General features: G+C 39.4%; 1 protein-coding gene and 1 long non-coding RNA gene across 2 annotated transcripts in view; one reads left to right on the forward strand and one right to left on the reverse strand.

Annotated features, from left to right (window-relative positions):
- LOC109260767 (uncharacterized) overlaps positions 1–15,827 on the forward strand; it is a 35,012-nt gene extending 19,185 nt beyond the window's left edge. Inside the window, exon 4 of the long non-coding RNA XR_002077146.2 lies at positions 15,715–15,827. This is a non-coding gene — a long non-coding RNA (uncharacterized LOC109260767). The remainder of the gene's footprint in view (positions 1–15,714) is intronic.
- FAM240B (family with sequence similarity 240 member B) lies at positions 6,357–15,833 on the reverse strand. Its single transcript, XM_053908631.1, has 2 exons — positions 15,637–15,833; positions 6,357–6,594 (listed from the first exon to the last, which is right to left on the reverse strand). Exons 1-2 carry the CDS (start codon positions 15,777–15,779, stop codon positions 6,501–6,503), a joined length of 237 nt encoding a protein of 78 aa, XP_053764606.1. The 5' UTR covers positions 15,780–15,833; the 3' UTR covers positions 6,357–6,500.
- Positions 15,834–22,289: the final 6,456 nt, after the last annotated feature.

Below are 22,289 nucleotides of genomic sequence, written 5' to 3' on the forward strand. Positions count from 1 at the left end.
GTACTGGGCTGGAAGTCAAGGGCTCTTCACAGTTTTAACTTTGAATTGCTTTGTGAAAAATACACTTTGTGTTCTAATTTCTTCCTTCACTAATAATCATTTGTCCAACAGACAAAAGGATCTTTTATTACTACTCATTGGCAAATATAAAGCTGTGGTTTAAATTCAGTAAAGCATTTTTTGAGCAGCTGAGCTCACCTCTAAATTGGCGCAATTCAAGATTTTGCTATTTTTCAGTCTATATCTCTGCAAGGTTATTAAAGGAAAAGTGCTAATTAATTTCAAAATAAAAAGCTACAACTTTAAAGGTATTTACCTTGAGACAGGGCATGAGGCAAATTTGCTGCTGTGTTTTTCCCAATATTTCATCACTTTGACCACACTATTATTTGTACTTCCACTCACCTTGAACAGAATGGAGGATCACATAGGGGTATATTTTCCAAATCAGGCTGTTTGCATAATCATAGTTTTAACAAAGACAATCCCTAACATCTGTAGAGTGCATTCTCCACAGGGCTGCCAGGGTTGTTTTACTCAGTTACTAAGACAAGTTCTTAGCAAGTTACTGCCCTGCTTAAAAACGTTTGATGAGTCTCCATTGCCTTTGTGCTAAAGTCCAAACTCCTTAGCCAGCATTTCAAGAGCCTCCCACTTAACCTCAACCTACCTCTCCTTTCCCTCCCTCAACTCCCCTGCTGACAGCACAGTCCATTCTCTCTTTCAGGATCTGATCTCACCCCCTCTGTGAGACCTCCACACCTCACTGAGGCCGGACCATTCATAGCACCTCACATGCCCTTCTTATGGCCATACCACCCTGACTCAGTTTCCCCCTTGTTTGTTGAAGTATAATTCAATAAACAACCTCTGAATTCACTTCCTGCTACTTCTCCTTTAATCTGTTTTCCCAATTGCAATCAAATGATCATTTAAACTTGCAGGTCTGCCAAAACCACTGCTTATATTGAAGTATAATTGACAAGTAAAAATTGTATATATTTAAGGTACACAACGTGATGTTTTGATACATACATACTTTGTGAAATGGTTACCACAATCAAGCTAATTAACATCTCCATCACCTCACATAAACCTTGTGTGTGTGTGTGTGTGTGTGTGTGTGTGTGAACACTTAAAGTCTTTTCTCTTAGCAAATTTCAAGTATACAATCCAGTGTTATTAACTACAGCGGTTGCCAGGGGCTGAGCAGTGTCAGAAATGGAGATGTTGGCCAAAGGGCACAAAGTTTCAGTTGTGCAGGATGACTAAGTTCTGGTGATTTAATGTACAGCCTGGTGACTGGCTTGGTTTTAACCGTTTGTCTTTTCCACTAGATCCTATGCCCTTTGGGAAAGCTGTTTCCCAGTCTGGCTAATTATCGTGATCTCCTGGAAAGCTTGATAAAAATACAAAATTTCCAGAGTCCCACACCAGACCAACAGAATTAGAATCTCTGGGAGTGGAGGTGCGCCTGGGTGGCTCAGTCAGTTGGGCGTCCAACTTCAGCTCAGGCCATGATATCACCGTTCCGGAGTTTAAGCCCTGCGTCAGGCTCTGTGCTGGCAGCTCAGGGCTTGGAGCCTGACTGCTCAGAGCCCGAGACTGTTTTGGATTCTGTGTCTCCCTCTCTGTCTCTGTCCGTCCCCCACTCGTTCTCTGTATCTCTCTCAAAAATAAATAAACATTAAAAAAAAAAAAGAATCTCTGGGAGTGGAACCCAGGGATCTATAAATTCAAAAAAGTGATTCTGACCAGCAAGCAGGCTTGGTTACTACTGCCCCACATGAACCATGATCCATCCAGCCTTCCTGATGTGACAGCCCAGGTGGTTGGCAGAAGGGCAACGCACAGCGACCCTCCGAATGGGAAGCTACTGGTATCCCTTCTGTTACTCATCATGGCCATCCCCAATGTCCAATTGGCACTGATGAGTCAAAATAAACCCATGGGGGCAAACTCGGGGATATTTTCTGGGGATGACCCCCAGGACAAAAAAGAAACCTTATATCCAGCTGGTGCCACGCCTACCTGCCCGTCCTCTACCTAAAGGAAGGATAGCCCCATATATTTCCCAGCTAAGGAGGGGGACAAATGGGTTCAAAATCCCCACTCTAGCAACAAAGGAATGTATCCATGGATACAAGTTACTCCAGCCCCTAGGCCCACTTGGCCCCCAGGAGGCATTCCTAATGATAACTGGATCTGGTGGGTTAAGGTACAGAATGGTTCATTAGTTCCTAGGTATACCTTGTCTCTCTAGGAGCGCATAGGGCGTGGATTCCCAGGGCCCTCTTGGCTCCCTCCCGGCACCCCAGACCAAAGCGAATACTTTTGTTCCTTGTACCGCAAATAGTTCAAAGGAACAATTAAGAAGTCATGTCCCTGTAAACGTTCCACTTGAGGTGTTGAGAGTTAGATGACCTTTCGTGAAAATAGCAAAGCAAACGCTTTATAAACTATAAATAAACATAGATACATAATGAAAGTAGTATGAAGAAATTAATCAATAAACAAAAAAGCAGGATGAAACGTTACAAAGAAATAAGCATGAAGTTCTTTAATGGGTGATTACACAAAGGAACATTTTTAGAATCAGGTAAAGCCGAGAAACATAGATGACGCATGCTACAAGGAAATTGCTAACACATATAATGCCACGCTTGCCACAATAAAGTCGCCAGTCTAACACACTGCTGTTGTCTGTGTCCATTTGTTATTCTCGCCGACGCCATTCATCCTTCGGGGACCCCTGGACCTGCTGGAGCTGGACTCCGGCAATTTTCTGTGAGCCCAGCCTAGTGAGAGCCAGGAAGAGATAGGACGAGGAAGAGAGGTGAGGTACATAAGGTCTTGCCTTGTACCAGGTCCTGCTCTACATGCTTTTACATCTGCTCATTTAATCCCAACCACTGTGAGAAATGGGGGATAGTATGCCCATTATTATAGATAAGGAAAGCATAGCTCAGGGATTTCACCCTTGTTCCGAGGAGGTAGGTCTCCAGTGGTGACAGATCCAGCTGTGCTCTCTCTGAGCTCATATTCTTTTTACTTAACCCATGTTAATTAAATGTTAGTTAAAATAAGTTAACATTTATATTTTTATAATCTCCATTCCTTGCTTCCCTACATTCAGTTAACTGGCATGACCTGTCCACTCTATCTGCTCAAACCTGTTCTTGGCCATGTAGACATTGGAAACAATCTGTTAATTCACTTCCTGCCACTTCTCCTTTAATCTGTTTTCCCAATTGCAGTCAAATGATCATTTAAACTTGCAGATCTGCCAAAACCACTGCTTAGGGTATGTTTCACCACATATAAGGTTTTCATTTTTACATAGACAAATATGTCTACTTTTTCCTTATAGCTTTGAGGTTTTCAGACTTGATAATGGATGTTTAAGCAAGCCATCCCTGCCTTCTAGACTGCTAATGCAAATGATAATCCATGGGTCAGGTTTTATAATGTATAAATAGTTTATACACATTGACTTAGAAAGGCAAACCTTAGAAAAATTACAGTCTGACTAAATAATTCACAGATGAGGAAATTAAACTAATAAACAAACAAGTGAAAAGAAAACCCCAACACTAGTGGCCAGAGAAATCAAGTGACGTCATCCCTCAGATCAGAAAATACAAAGAGCAGCTATGACACTTATTCCTGGCAGTGATACGGGGAGAAGGGTGAACTCTTATTGACTGCTTGTTCAGATGGGTATTTTGCCAGCCTGTCTGGAAAGCATTTTATAAGTAGGAACTGCAATACTGTTTGTTCTCATTTCCCATTCCTGGGAATATATCTATTTTCTAGCATAAAGCCACTAGAATAAAGGACTTTTGAATAAGAATATTTGCTGCTTCATTGTTTGAATGATAAAAACCTGAAAATTATGTGACTGTCCATCTCTAAAAGAATTGTTGACTTTATTATGGAACATCCACATCAGGGTATAATATGATCCCATGAAAAATATGAATTGGAGCTAAATTGACCTAGAAGCATTTATTTTATGCATTGATTTATCTTTATTTAAAAAAAATTTTTGTTTTTAATGTTTTATTTATTTGTTTTGAGTGAGAGAGAGGGGATGGGGAGGGACAGAAAGAGAGGGAGAGAGAGAATCCCAAGTAGGTTCTGCACTATCAGTGCAGAGCTCAAGGCAGGGTCATATCCCAGAAAACTTGAGATCCTGACCTGAGCCGTTACCAAGAATCAGACACTCAACAGCTAAGCCACACAGGTGCCCCACCTAGAAGCATTTATATGAGGAATGGTTGAGTGAGGAAAGCAAGATGCAGAAAAGTGATCTTATTTTGTAAAACGTTACTACACAAACACATTCACACAATGCCCTTTAGATGTAGAGTGTGTGTGAGTATGTGTGTGTATGTGTATGTGTATGTCTGTGTGAATGTGTAAGTAAATGTAATTGTGAATGTGTGTCTCTGTATACAGCCATGTGAACATGGAGAAAATACAGGAGGACTCAAACCAGGCTATTAACTTGGGTTACAGGGTACAGGGGTGGCAGATGGTAGGGAGTGCAGAAAAAGGGAGGGGGCAAGTTAAGACGGTGAAAACAAAGGAGAAACAGTTAATAAAAGCCTACCAACATGTATGGTATAATCATTTATGCACTTATATGAAAGTATATATATGTGTGTATGTGAATTACAAAATTCGAAAAACTTAAAAATATAAGTCTAATTATTTCATTCTTCTACCTTAAAACCTGTGTCAATGGCTCAATCCAGAACTGAGAATCTTTTTTTTTCTTTTAATATTTATTTATTTTTGAAAGAGAGACAGAATATGAGCAGAGGAGGAGCAGAGAGAGAGGGAGACACAGAACCCGAAGCAGGCTCCAGGCTCTAAGCTGTCAGTGCAGAGCCCAATGCAGGGCTCGAACCCACGAACTGCAAGATCATGACCTGAGCCAAGGTCAGATGCTCGACCGACTGAGCCACCCAGGTGCCCCCAGAATTGGGAATCTTTAGCCTGGGCTCTAGAGGCCACTGCTCATCTTTCCACCCTCCTATAAAACAGTTCCCTCTTCAGTCTGTGTCACAGACACACATTTTCCAGTTCTTTACTTCCCTGTGAATTCCTAGTCCCCTCTGCTCTGCAGTTCAATGCTCCTCTTGGCTCTTCACATGTGCCATTCTCCTCAGTCCAGGACATTTGACCCCTTTTCTTTTCGCAGATGGACTTTTACTCATTTTATAGGTCTCAGCTTAAATAGCAGTTTCCCAGTGGGCTTTCCCTGAACCGCCTATGTTCAGGGAAATATGTATTACCATACCTGAATCCCCTAAGTATTCCCATAGTTCTCTGTCCTTACTAAAATTGTATTTTATTATTAACCTCTTTTTCCAAACTTTGCTCAGATTTTTCCCAGCTGTAGTTTACTGCTTATATTTTATACCCAAATTGGAGAAGAGCCTGTAGCAGGGGCCTGGATCTTATAACTATGGGGATGTGAAATCACCTCTCCAACCCTCTTGCCACTCCATGGCTCTCTTAGCTGTGAGAAGCCCTTTTAGTTTTCCAAGGAAAGCAGTTTATGCTACTATATGGCATTTATGAGGGATGGATGCCTTCCCCAGCATTGTCTCAGATTATCTTCCCAGGATCTCTCTGGCCATGTGCATTCCTTGGTGCTCAGGACTCCTCTCTCCGTCCCCCAGAGAGGAACCATGGGAAGAAGAGCCCTAGCTACTGTGACAGATAGAACCTCTCCCACCCTGCGGTCATGCTCTGTAACTGAGAAGGGGCTACAGTGAGGGTGACTGTAAATTCCAGAATGTATCTGGGGCCAGCAGAGCTGCTCTAGCACCAGAGAGCTAAACAAGACAGGCGTGAGGGAGTTAACACAGGGCACATACCAGAGAGGGCAACCACGTTTATTAAGCATTATTTTATTTTCATTGCATGTTTCTAGTTAAAGATGTTTATGAGAAAAGAATTCATATGAAGAGAAGGGAAAAATAATTAGTTCAGTTCATTTTCAAACTGTATTGTTTACCAGTTATTTTCATAATAATAGCTATATTCGCAAAAAGCAGTGACAGGAAGAAAAGATTGACTCTGTTTTTCTAGAAGACCCAGGGAAGCCAAATTCCTATCCAGATCATCGCCTTTGGTAAGCTTAGATCAAACATTCAGATTTCAAAATGAAAAGAAAATGTGGAAATAAATTACACTACTTGGATCATTGAAACCTGGGGAGTGCTAATTCTAAGAGCTTTTTATATTAAATAACCTGAGCTTCCCTGTCCCACTGGCGGTCACCCTGTCCATGGCAGAGAGGATTGAGTTGGATAATGACTCCCATTAGCACTGGGGGAGTTTTCACATGTAAATCCCTTACAAATGGGAAAGCAAATAGAGAGTGTCCTGCTTAGTAAATCAACATAACTTGGGTGTTAGATTTTTCTCCTAGAAGAGTGCCCTTGGTGGCTTGTTATCTTTGAAGTGGATGAAGCAGGAGGCTCTCAGCCCACCGTATTTGCCTGCTTTTTCTTCTCATCAGGATTGTCCAGCATCTGTAGCCTTTTCTCCAGTCTCTGCTTCCATTCTTCTCTGAGCCTGAGGAGAGGAAAAATACAAATGCTTACTGCTTTTACCTCCACATCTGATGGTCCAATTGAAGTCTTTTGTTTTTCTAACAAATATTTTTGAGAAACACATGGCTTTTACAAATTAATGAAGAAATCAATAGATAAATGAGCAAAGTCTATGAATATGTGCTTTTATAATTTATTCCTTCCTAAATTGATTCAATATAATGTCAAACAAAATCCCAGAAGGACCTTTTGGTAGATATTGATAAACTTTATATGGCAAGGCAAAAGAAGTAGATTAGCCAAAACAATTTTGAAGAAGAAAGCTGGAGGACTCACGTTACTTGATTCTGTGACAAGTATAGCAAGACAGTATGGCACTGATGAAAGAGCAAACAAATAAATCAGTGGAACAGAATAGAATCCAGAAATAAGTATGTGCAAATACAGCCAATTGATTCTTGACAAGAGGCAAAAGCAGCTCAATGGAGAGAGGATATTTTTTTTTAAAACAAATCGTGCTGGAGCATCATACGTTCATATTCAAAAAATGTACTTTAGTCTATACTCCACATCTTATACAAAATGAACTCAAAATGGATCACAGACCTAAATATGAAATGTAAGACAAGAGTCCCCTCCCTAAGAAATGTTGTATGAAAAGACCTCTAGATAAGGGAAGGCAACCTGGCTATATGTGTATGTGATATCCCTCATGACTCTGTAACATGAGACCAGCCAATCAGATTATGTCTTTACATTACCCATATATGGGAGACAAAGAAGTAGAAAATTAATAAAAGGCTACACTAGGTGGCATTCGAGGCTCAATTTTTCTAGTAGGAACCCAACTGAGACCATGTTGGCATGAATAAAGTTGCTTCCTGGGAAGAAAGGCCAGAAAGGTGTCACTAGTTTCTGTGCAAGAATCCTGCTGTCAGCTAAGGCTTCTAGGAGATAACCCCACAAAATAACATATTCATTATTTCCCTTGGATTAGGGAAAAAAAAAATCTTAGATACAACACAAAAAGCATGATTCATAGAAAAAAGAATATTTGGGGGTATCAAAATTAAAAATTTGCTCTATAAATGATACTGTAAAGAGAATAAAAGGCAAACCATAAATGAAGAAAATATTTGCAAATCACATATCTGTTAAGGGACTTGTTTCTAGAATATATAAAGTTCAAACTGAATGATAAGAAAATAATGTAGTGGGTAAAAATTTTGAACAGATATTTTACCAAAGAAGTTGTATGGATGGCAAATAAGCACATAAAAGTAGTGCTTAACATAATTAGGAAAATGCAAATTAAAACACAATAAGTTATCACTAACCTCATAGAATGACCACACACACACAAAGGAAAACAAATAAACAATGTCCCCCCTCAACCCACTCCATCAAAAAAACTCCAACAAAATTAAAAAAAAACCCTTACAACTAAATGCAGATGAAGTGTTGGTCAGGATGCTGAGTAACTGAAAGTCTCTTACATTGCTGTGGAAATGCCAAATAGAACAGTAATTTGGGAAAATAGTTTGGCATTTACCATATGACCCAGCAATCTCAGTCTTGGGTACTGACTCGAGAGAAATGGAAACTTGTGTTCCACAGAAATCTGTATGTCAATGTTTACAGCAGTTTCATTCAAATCATCAAAAACCATAAGTAACCTAAATGTCCTTCAAGTGGGAGTGGATCACCAAACTGTGATACATCCATATAACAGAATGATAAGGAATAGTCAGCTGACACACACAACAAGAATTAATCCCCAATACATTTTGCTGAGTGAAAAACGTCAGACTGAAAAGAATACATACTATATTTTTCATTTATTACACTCTGGAAAAAGCAAAATCATAGGGATGGAGAACGCATCAGTGGTTGCCAGGGGCTGGAAGTTGGCAGAGGAAATGACCATAAAGGAACAGCATGAGGGGATTTTTCAGAGTGACAAAACCATGTCATATCTTGATTGTGGTAATTATATGACTCTAAGCACCTGTCAAAACTCATAGAACTGTACATACATGAAAAGAAGTGCATGGTGCTTATAAATCAATTAAGAAAAAATCTACAGTAAGATGGGCAGAGGATATAAATTGGCTATACCAGAAGAAGAAATCCAGTTGTTTCCTATACATATAAAAAGATCTCAACCAAACTTATAATTAATTAAATTCAGTTTAAAACAGTGAGATGCCGGATGGCCAACAGGCACATGAAAAGATGTTCAACGTCGCTCCTTATCAGGGAAATACAAATCAAAACCACACTCAGATACCACCTCACGCCAGTCAGAGTGGCCAAAATGAAGAAATCAGGGAGACTATAGATGCTGGAGAGGATGTGGAGAAACAGGAACCCTCTTGCACTGTTGGTGGGAATGCAAATTGGTGCAGCCGCTCTGGAAAGCAGTGTGGAGGTTCCTCAGAAAATTAAAAATAGACCTACCCTATGACCCAGCAATAGCACTGCTAGGAATTTATCCAAGGGATACAGGAGTACTGATGCATAGGGGCACCTGTACCCCAATGTTTATAGCGGCACTCTCAACAATAGCCAAATTATGGAAAGAGCCTAAATGTCCATCAACTGATGAATGGATAAAGAAATTGTGGTTTATATACACAATGGAATACTACGTGGCAATGAGAAAAAATGAAATATGGCCTTTTGTAGCAACATGGATGGAACTGGAGAGTGTGATGCTAAGTGAAATAAGCCATACAGAGAAAGACAGATACCATATGGTTTCACTCTTATGTGGATCCTGAGAAACATAACAGAAACCCATGGGGGAGGGGAAGGAAAAAAAAAAAAAAAAAAAGAGGTTAGAGTGGGAGAGAGCCAAAGCATTAGAGACTGTTAAAAACTGAGAACAAACTGAGGGTTGATGGGGGGGGGGGAGGGAGGGCAGGGTGGGAGGGAGGGCAGGGTGGGTGATGGGTATTGAGGAGGGCACCTTTTGGGATGAGCACTGGGTGTTGTATGGAAACCAATTTGACAGTAAATTTCATATATTAAAAAAAATAAAAAATAAAAAATAAAAGGCCCATGTTAAACTCAAAAAAAAAAAAATAAAATAAAACAGTGAGATGCTATTTTCACCCATCAGATTAATAGTGATTAAGAGTTTGACAATACACAGCGTGAGCAATCTTTCCACCTGGCACTCCCATACTCAGGGTGGGAGTTTAAATGAATACAACTTCTCTGCAAGACAAGAAATCAAGAACTATCAAAATTAAAAAAAACCAAAAAAACCAAAAACCAAAAAAAAACCAACTCATCTTTTGACTTTTTAATTTTTATGAACATATCCCATAATTCTTGTCCATGTATGCAAAAATGTATGTGCAAGTATTCTTATTACAACATTGTTTGTGAAGCTAGAAAACAAAAAACAACCTAAGTGTTCTTTGATGTGATTGGTCAAATTAATTGTTAACATCATTGTAATGGAAAACATTAAAGAAGAACTGAATGTGCTGATATTGAAAAACTTCCAAGTAATTTAAAAAAGCAAGGTGCAGAAGTATAGTCTCATCTTGCATAAAAATATAGCACACACATTTATTTGCTTATTCATTTTGAAGTTTTTGGGAAAGATATACAAGAAACTGTTGATGTCAGCTTTCCCTAGAGAGCAAGTCTAGGAGCCCAAGTAAGAAGGAACTCCCTTCTAATTATATATTCTTTTGTGATGCTTGGTTAAAAAAAAATGTGCTTGTGTTAGTTTCATAAGAATAAAAACAACCACAATGAAAAGATTGGGTAAATGGTTTCATTAGTTTGATAGAGTTGCCATAACAAAATGCTACAGACTGGGGGTCTTCAACAACAGAAATTTATTTGGTCCCAACTTTGGAGGCTGGAAGTCCAAGATCAAGGTGTCAGTAGATTTGGTTTCTCCCAAAGCCTCTCTCCTTTGCTTGCAGATAGCCTTCTTGCTTCACTCTCATGTGACCTTTTCTCTGGTGTGTGTGCATACCTGGTATCCCTTTGGGCATCCTAATCTCCTCTTTTTTAAAGGACATCAGTCAGATTGGATTAGGGCCCACACTAAAGGTCTCATTTTAACCAAGTCACCTCTTTAAAGTCCTTATCTCAAAATACAGTCACACTCTGAATGTGTGAAGGTACACAATTCATTTCATAACAATGCTAAAGCAAAGTAATGCATGCTTAACGCAGGAAGATCAGACTATATAATAAAGAATTTTAAAAAGTTGGATTCAGTCTTAATTTTTTCACTCTTACAAATAACCCTAAAATGAGTAATGATAATACTTATTACTCTTTTCATATACCTATTTTCCTCAGAGGGATTCCTGGAGACAAGTAATTTAGAGGGTATAAATATTTTGAAGGCTCCAGGCACCTATTGCTAAGTTGGCTTCTGGAAAGTTCTCACTTAAAACTCTGCTCAATTATGGGCCCAGGAAAGAATGGAAAGAATCTGGAGTGTCATCCTGTTGTTAGGTGTAGTTGTTGCTTAGCTACATTAGCAACCAAAGATCGAAAGTTGAAATATTGAGAGAAGAATGAGGGTTATGGAGAATAATGATAAGACCTACCCTCACTCTACCTTAGATTAAATTAAGGTAATGGACATAAAAATACAGTTTGCTTCTTTGAAAGATGAGATAAAACATAGAATGGCTTCTCTCTCATAAGCAGGCAACTGCCTCAGAGGTCCTTGCATGGTTTATCTAAGAAGTGATGATTTTCTGGGGTGCCTGGGTGGCTCAGTTGGTTAAGGGTCGGTGACTCTTGATTTCAGCTCAGGTCGTGATTTACCAGTTCGTGGGTCCGTGGCTCTGTGCTGACAGTGAGGAGCCTGCTTGAGATCTTCTTTCTCCCTCTCACTCTCCCCCTACCCTGCTTGTGCTCTTTCTCTCAAGATAAATAAATAAACTTAAAAAAAAAAAAAAAGAAGGGATGATTTATTGAGCTTATATAACCTGTTGATATCACCTATTAGTAATTTTCATAAGCTATATTTTCCATTATACTTGTTAAGTATGCATCTTAATTTGTAACCAAACTGCTGCCTTGTTATAAGCGTCTCTGAAAGTTTCTATAACTGAATCTTCCTCCAATGTACATGACTTGTCACTGAGATCTTTTAAAGCTCACTGATAAGGACTGCAGTCTGTGTATTTCATGGAACTCAATGGACTTTTTAATATAATGTGGATACATTCATTAATTAAAGGAGCTTTAACTTTTCTTGGGTATGATGGGTGTAAAAATGCACCGCTCAGAGTTGCTGCTGTGGGGAGCATCCACTTCCTTCCCTTTCTCTTTCCTGGAGGTTGGACCTATATCACCTTCTGATGACTCTCCTTAACTTCTCAGTTATAATTACAGGCTGATCATTTAGACTTAGGTGTCCATATAATTTATCATCTAAACTGGAGTACTTTTTTTTTTAAGTTTTTTTAACATTTATTTTATTTGTTCATTTACTTATTTGAGAGAGAGAGAGAGAGAGAGAGAGAGAATGAGAAGGGGAGGGAAAGAGAGAGGGAGACAGAAGATCCAAAACAGGCTCCTTGCTGTCGGCACAAAGCCTGATGTGGGGCTCAAATCCGTGAACCCTGAGATCATGACCTGAGCCTAAGTCAGATGCTTAACCAACTGAGCCACCCAGGCACCCCACTTTTAAAGTTTATTTATTTTGAGAGAGAGAGAGAGAGAGTGCTGAAAGGGAAGATAGAGAGGGAGAGAGAGAGAATCCCAAGCAGGCTGCACACTTTCAGTACAGGCCCAATGAGGGACTTGAACTCACGAACTGTGAGATCATGACGAGCAGAAATCGAGTCAGATGCTTAACTGACTGAACCACCCACGTGCCCCTAAATGGAGATACTTTTAAAATGAAAAGGGAAATTATGATCCATAACTGTAACAAAATGATAGACGTACACCTGGACTGCCCCAACAAACCAGGAGGTTTAGTCCTAGTACCTACACTGCATTTGATTTTCCTCAGATTGTCTCCATCAGTTATTTGCAAACAGTTTTCAACTTCTCTGTGGACCACCCTTATTCCTGTTGTGTTGCTTCTTTCTGGCCATTGTCAGAGAGAGTAAGGGGCTTTCCAGTTCTGAGGTCCCTCATCTCGCCTCATGATCTCGCCTCCAAGGCCTCTGCTAGACACACCAGTTGCCAGGATAAATTGATTCTCTGCAGCTCTGGCTGAATTCCTCTGTCAGTGAACCTGCAGGAGAGTGTGCTAACAAGCATGTCCATGGTGAAACACCTGTTTCCACTCTACCCTGCTTTGCCACAAGTCTTGCTAGTCAGATCTGCCGAGAAGAACATAAAGCAATATTGATTTTGTTCTATCGGCAAAGGTGTTGGTGGGAACTTTTAGGGTTTTTGTCTTTTAGTGTTCACTCTGAATATTTCTGTATTGTTCAAGAGGCTTGAATTTGCCTTTATAAGTGGAGAGTAGAATCAAAAAAGAGTGTGAGTATTATGTATGTGTGTCCAGTGTACTTATGTATAGTGGAGTATGGGAGATATAGACCACAGGGATAGAATAGGGACTTCAGGGTTTATGATATTCACTGGTCTGCAAGTGTATGTTGGAAGGTACACTCTTACTCTGTTTCAAACTATTTTCTCAGATCTAAACAAATATTCCAACGTTCTGCTCTTGGTATGAAAATAAATCTGGGATATTTAACAAAAATAATAACAAAACCACTAGGTTTTGGGTCTTTTTTTCACAGCTGACAAGGGAAATAGCTCTGGTTAATGAGACTCCACAACAGAGGAGCAAACAAACCATAGGAAGCTGCCTCTACTTCCTCACTCCTTAAGATTTTCAATGCAGAGGCTCTGTCCACTTCTTTAACATTTATTTGTGGGACACAATGATGAAATGTTTCTTGATGAGCACATTTTGAAGATTTATTCTCTTGGTTATAGAGGGGAGAGAAAACTGCACCCACTTGGAAGGGGGTCATTTCTGAGGCACATGGGAATCTGGAGAATGATTTGTTTAAACATGTATTTTAACATTTTAAACAAAATTGTTTAATTATTTGTAAATTCATTTGTTCTATGACCATTTGCAATCAGTTGCCTTTTTTATAACTTCATTTTGCCTAATTAGAAAATGGCACAGAATCGTTGTAGAAACTTTGGAGAAGCTAGGAGAGCTCATACACACAAAATCTGCCATTCTGCCAATCAAAACTAATCACTCAGTATCAGCATATTTTCTTTTAATATTTTTCTTGTATATACAGGTGGACTGTGTATGTATTTTGACAAAAATAAAATGATATCACAAATTATGCTTTTAATCCCATACCTTGAGGGTTCTGGACGGGAAGATGCGGTATAGGGTTCATGATGGGATTTGGCTTCCTGGCTTGTGGGCCACGACTTGGGGGCAGAAGATGGCATGAACCACACAACTGATTTTCCTCACTCTCCTGGAATCTCCAGGACTGGATGCTCTAGTGTGTGACTCTTCTAGCATCTAGAAAAGCCCGATTTTGCTTGCTGGATAAATAGGAATGTAGCTGGAATGATGGCAGAGCTCTTCTTTGGCTAGGAGAGAAGTTATTTCCCCTCAGGGGTTAATCAAGATTTTTAGAAGTTGATGTTGGTTCAACACATGTGAACTACACATGTTTTCAGCTCAGCATGTTCAGAAACATGGAGACATAGTGCCTCGCTGGCCAGCAGAATATTTAGCTGCCACTCCACTTGTGAGTGGGTGTCTTAGCAAAATAGACGACTTGACTGAGCTGTTCCCATTTTAGGGACAGAGAACCCGGATAGTCTCTGAAAAGTTGAGTTGATCTGTCTGCTCCAAGGCTCTGCACATGTGAGAGCAGGTGCTGGCTCTTTTTTTCCAAGTGATGTTGACACATGTGACACATGTCTTCTCACATAAGGATATGTTCTCCTCTCCACAGATTCCTTTGGCTAGAACAACAAGTTTACTTGCCAAAGAGGGGAATACCATCTTTGCCTTCTCCCAAGAATATTAATAAGTATCTTCCCAAATGTGAGATCTCTCATAGTTCTGTTCTGTTGACTTAAATTTAGTGTACCTCATGTGCTGGGGATTACAACAGAGGCAAGGTGGGGGAAAGATTTTTTCAGTTTATCAAGATATAAATAATAGAACTTCATTTTTGTTTATATACAAAAAAGGCTCAACCTTATTTATGAGTCACTGGTTCTTAATCAGAGGTGGCTTTGCCCTTGAGGGGATACTCGGTAATATCAGGAGATATTTTTTGTTGTTACAATGGGAATGGGAGTCCTACTGGAATATAATGTTTTGAGGGATGTTGATAAACATCTTACAAAGCACAGGATAGCCCCCTGACCCCAAAGCATTATCTGGCCCTAAATGGCAATAATGCTAGATTTGGAAACCCTGGTAAATGTGGTGGCAAGACTAAATGAGTAGATGAATTAATCATCTCTTGAATTTTCTATATTCTATGATGTTTTGACATCATAAGAACCTTGCTGGCCATGGAAAGGCCCAGAGCTAGCCTTTTCTTAGAGGTAACAAAAGGCCTGCTGTGAGCATGTCAACCAATCCTGAGTCTATGGCCCCAATCACCTCTAACTTCCACCTGTGAAGCCATATTTTCCCCGCCCCAAATCACCCCAGGGCTAGGTTCCATACAACTAGAGAGCACATCTATAGCCAGAGCCCTCTGGAATTACTCAAACTAGACAGTGCTAAACTGTTTACTCTGCTCTGCCTTGCCTTTTGCTCAGGAACTCCAATAAAAACTCTGGCTTAGATGTTCCCCATGCTTCTGTCTTTTGCTTCCCCTGTGGCCCTAAATAGTATGTGGTGACCCTTCCTCTGAGACCTGTGAATGTAATCTTCATCCAAGTCTTGTTTTCCTTTATTCTCATGGCTGCACTGACGTTACCATACCATACTGAACATTTGCATTCTTAGAACAGTAATAATGAATAGAACTCAGTCTCCCATATTCACAATCTGGTGTATTTCTATAGAAATCTAATTTAAAAAATAGTAGAGAAATAATCCACATACTTTCTCAGGGCGCTCCTTCCCTGACGGTCTTCCTCCAGTTCCCTGTAACAAGTCTGTTTGCTAATTTCTTTTTCCCAGAAGCTTTTGAGTTCGTGACAAGTTTCACAGCAGAAGACTTCCCGACGGATATATTGATTGTTCATCCCCTGAAAAATAAAAGAAAAAGAAATCCTAGAGCCACTCTAATTTTAGAGTGATGAAAGGTGAGTTTGAATCTAGACCCTTCCATTTACACTTTTTGTGACTGTAGACAAATTACATAGTCACTATGATTTTTTTTCTCAACTGCAAATGGGAATAATAATGGTTCTGTCAGAAAATATAATAAAAAAATTTTGAAATGAACAAAAACAAAAAAGGTGTCTAATAACCCGTAAAGATTATCTTCTTCTACCAGGGGCCTCCCCATTTTATTATCTTTGAGCTATTTTACAACTCTGAAATTATAGAAAAAATATAGTAATGCAAATGATTCTTGAACATAAAGAGTCAAATAAGTTTTGTCCAGGGGAATGCAACTGATAGTTGTGTGGATACCAAGCAATTTTAATCTACTTCTAATTCATTTCAGTATTCTTGATATCCTACATCTGTATGTTTTTTAAAAATTCTTTTTGAATTAGTTGTGATACCTTACTAGTTTTCCCATTAATTAATAAATTAAATAAAATATTTGACTAATTTATTATTATTTATTTATTTAATTTATTTCTTGTTCATTTTATTTTTATGATAGTTGTGATTTTAACTTAAAGAAAGAAGTCTTGACAGTTACTTCACAGTTGTGTGTATATGTATATAAAATGAGATGGTACATGCAGAAGCTCTAAACATGGCAAATATGCAATCAACAAATGTTAAGCTCTTTCCATCTTTCCTCACAGAATAACAATAACCTCTACCATTTGTTGAGCACATAATGTGTGATAGGCCTTCTATACACACTTGCATTTGATTCTCCCTACAACTCTTGGAGCTGGGTGATTCTACACTCATTGTTCAGATGAGGAAACTGAGAAATAGAATTTGCCTCTATCCTCATAACTGAACGTGGTAGAGTGGGACTTTGAACCTAGGTCTGTCCATCTTCAAAGTGGGTACTCTTGGCTCTGAGATTCTCATCACAAGAAATGGCCACTATATCTGGAGATGGCCATATACAGAGCAAGCTCGTGTGGCATGTGTGTGTGTGTCCCGTGAAAGAGCACATGTTTAATGCTAAAAAAGGTTTACTTTTTATGTGAACATTGCCCATTTTCCAGATCTTAGTGGCTCTGGCAGGGAGCTAAATGCAGTGGACTACAGAAAAGATCTGTCTCTGCCTGCTTGGCAGGCAGGTAGATGCAAAGGACTGCAGAAAAGATCCATCTGATGAGCACTGGTTCAGACAAGAGCTCTGGCTCTAGCTGTGGCTGGAGATTAGGGAGGACCTGGACCTTACTGTTTTGCTGTTGTTTTTGATATCTTGGAACAAAAAATAGGTGCTCAGTTATTCTTCATTAAATTAAATGACCCTTGTTAAGCTAATTTTTTTCTAAAAAAAGCTGGCCTGGAATTGCCAATGTCCCCTCTGAACTATCTCAGATGCTGAGGGAGGGTCTGGAAGGCGATTTTTGTACTTTCTGAGTAGGGGATGTGCTCAAATATATTTGCCTTCTCTAGTTTCAGGAGGTTTGTGTTGTGCCTGAGAGAGCCTCTCAGATTCTGTCTGAGCCCTGCTTGAGTTCTGAAGTTCTGGCCTGGAGGTAGCACAGACTCCATCTACTAAGAGCTTATTTTCCACTTATTTTCTCCCCCAGGCTAATGGATTCAGGCTAATGGATGCACAGAATTTGAAGAAATTCTTAGTCACTCAACATTGAAAGACTTGTTAAAAATATACATCAGAACTCATAGAACTAGAGTAGGTGGTGGCAAGACTGAATGAGTAGATAAATTAATCATGTCTTGAATTTTCTATATTTTATGATGTTTTGACATCATAAGAAGCTTGCTGGCCATGGAAAGGCCCAGAGCTAGCCTTTTCTTAGAGGTAACAAAAGGTCTGCTCTAAGCATGTCAACCAATCCTGAGTCTATGGCCCCAACCACCTCTAACTTCCACACATGAAGTCATATTTTCCCTGCCCTCACCTATAGCAGTTAGTTTCCTATAGATTTAGTTCAAGCTGTGGAGGTGTCTTAAATTTTCTTATTTTCCTCATGTGATTCTGCCTGTATAAATGCTAGATAAGAAAATAGTGCTTGCTTTGAGCAGGGAATAAGGCATTGATGCAAACATGTAACTTAAGTATACCAAGAGTAATAATGCATGACTTATACACACACTCCTTTATTGCAAAATGCTCCTAAACATTTCAAGTTCATATTAGATATCTGGTATTCAGAGAAAAGATAGTTTGGCCAAATAGGTACTTACTGGAATTTTTTTCTTTTCTTGAAATTTACAATAACATTTTATTCTAAAGACTTTTTCATAAAAAAAAAAAAAAAAAAAAGAGGCCTATGCAGGCACACAGACTGCTCACATCATCCTGTCTTTTCACATTTACACAATTTGGGAAAAAGGTGTGGTTTGGATATGGAAGGAAGATTTATTCTAGCAGACACTGTAGTTGCATAATTATGAGCTAGGTTAAGAGAAGCAGTTGTAAGCAGTGTCGTGTTCATACACTCAAGGAATAAATTAAATCAAAGTGAGACCTAAGGAAATCAGGCAGCAGGATCTGAAGGATCTGATGCATGCTGCCTCTACTTCTTGTTCCCTCCAAAGGGCTGTGATCTTTGAGAAGACTTCAAGAATCATAAATTTAGATACTCTCAGTGAACAGGCAGGTATTGTAAAGGAGTAAAGCTATTGGATCTGCACAACAGAAAGCAATGGGCACTGTGGTCATCTGTAGAGACACCTCATTCAAGTACAGAACACTGTGCTGGCTGAAAGAAGGATGGCTTCCTTGATGCAGTCTGAGGGTTCCCTCACTGCCCTTCTTAAGGGATGAATTCTCTATCTGCAGCTTTGGCACTATGGTTTTTTTCTTTAGCTTTCTTAAAACCTCTTCCCTGTGCTCTCCCTGTAGGGCATCCTGAACTATTTTACTTTCTTTCTGCTGATTTCCTTCCTACTGAGTTTCTCTGTGTAGCCCTTTTCCTGCCTCTGCACCTGAGCATGGGATACTGTCCTTATTGGCCAGTCTCTCTTGCTGTCATCCCTGAAGCAACTAGGATTGGAACTCTTCACCAAGCCTTGCCTCGCCTACTAGGGGATTTGTGGAGACAGCTGTCCTGCCTGCCAACACAACTGCAGTCCTACCTCAGTCACCTTCCCTGGTGGCCATGCCCTGACAGCCAGGATGGCCAGGGAGCTGAATAGGAGGGCAGGACTGTTGTCACTATTGTGACTTTGGGCAATAAGCCCTTCATGTGTTCTGAGACCCAGTTCTATCAACCACAAAGTGGAGATGAAATGTGGTAATATGGATGAATGCCAAATATATTGCTATTCACTCCCTAAATGTTCATATACCAACCCAGTACATGCTTGTCTTTAGGGAGCTCACAATCTGTTGTCCTATCCCTGGTAAGAGATCAAAAGTGTTAACTGAATTTGAACTACCACTTAAATAAGTTCTTGTCTTTAGTTTATGCATGATATTAAATGCTTTGCTCCTTATTGACTCAGCATGTATTTAAGGTTTATTTATCTGTTGCTGGGCTGTCAGAATTAGAACTCCTTAGATCTCAGGGATAAGATGCTTCCCTTCTTGTCTGAGGTCCAGTGTTGGACTGCATACAGAGAAGCCTTTAGCAAAAGCTCTTGGTGATGAGTTTCACTCTTACATCACTTAAGATGTTATATTTGGGGATCTTTGTGGTCAGATCCTATAATCACATTCACTGAGTGATGCCCAATATGTTTAAGAATGTATATAAATAAGGCAGGGAAGAGAAAATTTAAAAAGTCTATTTTTCCCTGGGAGTATTGATGAGAAACCTAAGCACTGATGGTTACTCTCTCTGCACTTGTAGCTGGTCCAGGCAGAGAAAATCACCCACTATATGCCCTATGTATATGGTGCTGCCCTATAGATGCTCCAATGAGGGTGAAAAGACATTACTTTCCCAAGTTATTCTGAGTGGGATCAGGAAGAAGAGAAAGCCTCTGTGATCTCCTGTGGGACAGATTGGTACTGCTTTTATAGTCACAAAATAAAAATACTATGGAATGTGAGGACACATAAACCTGTCAATTACCTGAAATCTCCTGAGTCACTTTTAAAGATTTTGAGGTTAAGTTCCTATATTTTACTGAGGGACTTTTCAAACTCAAGTGTCTTCCTTCTATTCTTGTGCAAGTGATTTTTTTTCTTTTATAAATCCAAGTTTGGATCTTTACATTCATCCTTTCTTAATTTTAGTTTGCTGCTTTCTTCTCACTATAGGTGCAGATTGGAGAGGAATAGGCTTCTCAAGTGAGCGTTGAGTGCTTCTGATTTATTTTTGGTCCGACTCTAATCCTGAGATTCTCTAAGAATATAGAGAACATATTCTCTAAGAATATAGGATAATTTCTTTTTCTTAATACTCAGAGAGCTGTATTATTATTCACCCCCCATGGCTCAAAATTCGGGAGGAGCAATTTTAGATAACTCTAGTGGCCAGAAGTCCACATAAATGAGTTATTCTGGGTATTTTCATAATTAACACTTAGGAATGGTATCTGCTTCGCCTCCTTTAAAAATATATATCAGATTCACTGCATTTATCATTTTTGTATCTCTAATTCTGATTAAAAAAAACCCTGAATACAGAGAGTTATTTCTTTTTAAAATTGACAATAGGGTATTGGCAATGGATACTCAGCCCTTACGAGACAACAAAGAGTGGAAGTGAGTCCAAGGATGCAGTAGGCCTCCCCCCACCAATGTGCCATTAAACTTGCTGCCACACATTCACCTACTGGCTGGTGGGCTGCTTATCTGTGATCTCTGGCTTTATTGAATACTAACTGAATACCCTTCACTCTTCAAAGTGCTTTACATCTTGCATTCAACTCTCACAATCTTATTCTTATCCACATTTGACAGAGGAGGTACAAAGAGGCAAGCCATTGCCCAAGGTCATTGATGCCCAAGGTCACTTCCATGGTGATGGAGCTGAGATTGAAACCCTACCCAGCTTCAAAGCCTGTGCTTGCCACTGTCACACTACCCAGCCAGTCAGCCAGCCAGAAAGACGATAGATCCTGGGAAGAACTGGGTCACATGAGAAGCACGCATCTGGTTAAGTTTGTTCTAAGCAATGTGCAAGTCATCAATTCTTTATCAAGGCAGAACTAGATTAACTTTTTTTTCAAGATTATTCCAGGCTTATTGCACTATGACAAACTTCCTTTCTCCTTTCTGATACCTTGTCAGAGGTGCCAACTGTTATCAGTTTTATATGTGTCATGATAAGGACTAAAACAAACACACACACAGGGCACTGATTCCTCCTATACCAGTACATAGTAAAATGTAACCTTCTTCTTCCCATTCTGCCAAATGCTGGTTCTGTCATCTGGAGATTCTGCTTCTATAGCTACTGGGGAACACAGACACCAGCCCATTTCCTCTCAGGTGGTCTTTTTTCACCTTCAGTGAAAATATCTTTAGGAATGATGTTTCTAGGTCCAGTTGCTAAGATGACAGCAGCTGATTATAGGCCTAAGATGCTTTGATGAGTTTCTCTTCCCATTCCATCTTTAGGTCCCACTGAACAGAGAGTGGAATGAGTTTTCTTCTCCTCTCCTCCTTCGCATATGGAATTTGGAGGATTATGTGAAAGTGGTTCTCCTCAGTGTAGCATCTTTTCAGAAAAAAACTTTTTTTTTTTTAACTTGCCTTCCAAAATCCAGTCGGGTTATTTGAATTTAAGTCTTGAGTCTCTCTCTACAGTTTTTCCTCCAATTAATATCCTTCAAAGCCACTTCAGATTTTGCCCGCAGTGTGATATTTGGGTCTTAAGAAAAGGCGCAGGTGAAATAAAAAGCCACCTGGGGCAGTATGAGTGAGTTCTTGAGTAGTTGGAAATTTTAACTAAAAGAAGATATGTAAGAAAAAAAATACTTGTATTGAATGTGTCCATAATAACTCAGCCCTGTTGTGTTCTGTGGGGTTTGTCTGAATTAACTGGGATGACAATAAGTCATTAAAAGGGGAGACCAACAATTGTTATTCAAGTAACTAATAATTAAATAAATAAAGAAGGGGCTTTGAGTCCATGTGATCTTGGGAAACTTACATAACCTTTCTAAAGCTTAAATTTCTCATGTTAAAAAAATGGATTTTTCTAAGAATTAAATGAGATTACCAACCAAGGCATTGAACATAATATCTGGTCTATGGAAAAATGCTCATTATCATCATTTATATTCATATTAGCAACCCACATTGAGTACAGTACCAAATGTTATTTAATTCTCAACATATTGTGCTAGATTTTATTATTCCCTTATTTGAGGATGAGGAAGTGAATCTGAGAGGTTAAGTGACTTTCCCCTAGTTCCAGAGGTAACAAGGGGGATAGCCAGAGATCTAGCCCAGACCTGTCGGTTTCACAGTTCCTGGTCTGTTTACTCATTGGGTGCTGACATCATGTATTAGTAACGGTGAG

The sequence above is a fragment of the Panthera pardus genome, unplaced genomic scaffold, assembly GCF_024362965.1.
Source record: "Panthera pardus isolate Hobbes unplaced genomic scaffold, ASM2436296v1 HiC_scaffold_20, whole genome shotgun sequence".
In the NCBI taxonomy this organism is placed as follows: Eukaryota; Metazoa; Chordata; class Mammalia; order Carnivora; family Felidae; genus Panthera; species Panthera pardus.

Excerpts from the sequence above, each read along its gene's own strand:
- FAM240B (XM_053908631.1), bottom strand. The coding sequence starts at position 15,779 with ATGAACAATCAATATATCCGTCGGGAAGTCTTCTGCTGTGAAACTTGT. Across the intron at positions 6,595-15,636 it reads GGAAGGAGCGCCCTGAGAAA|GCTCAGAGAAGAATGGAAGC; the intron begins GTATGTGGATTA and ends TCCTCTCCTCAG.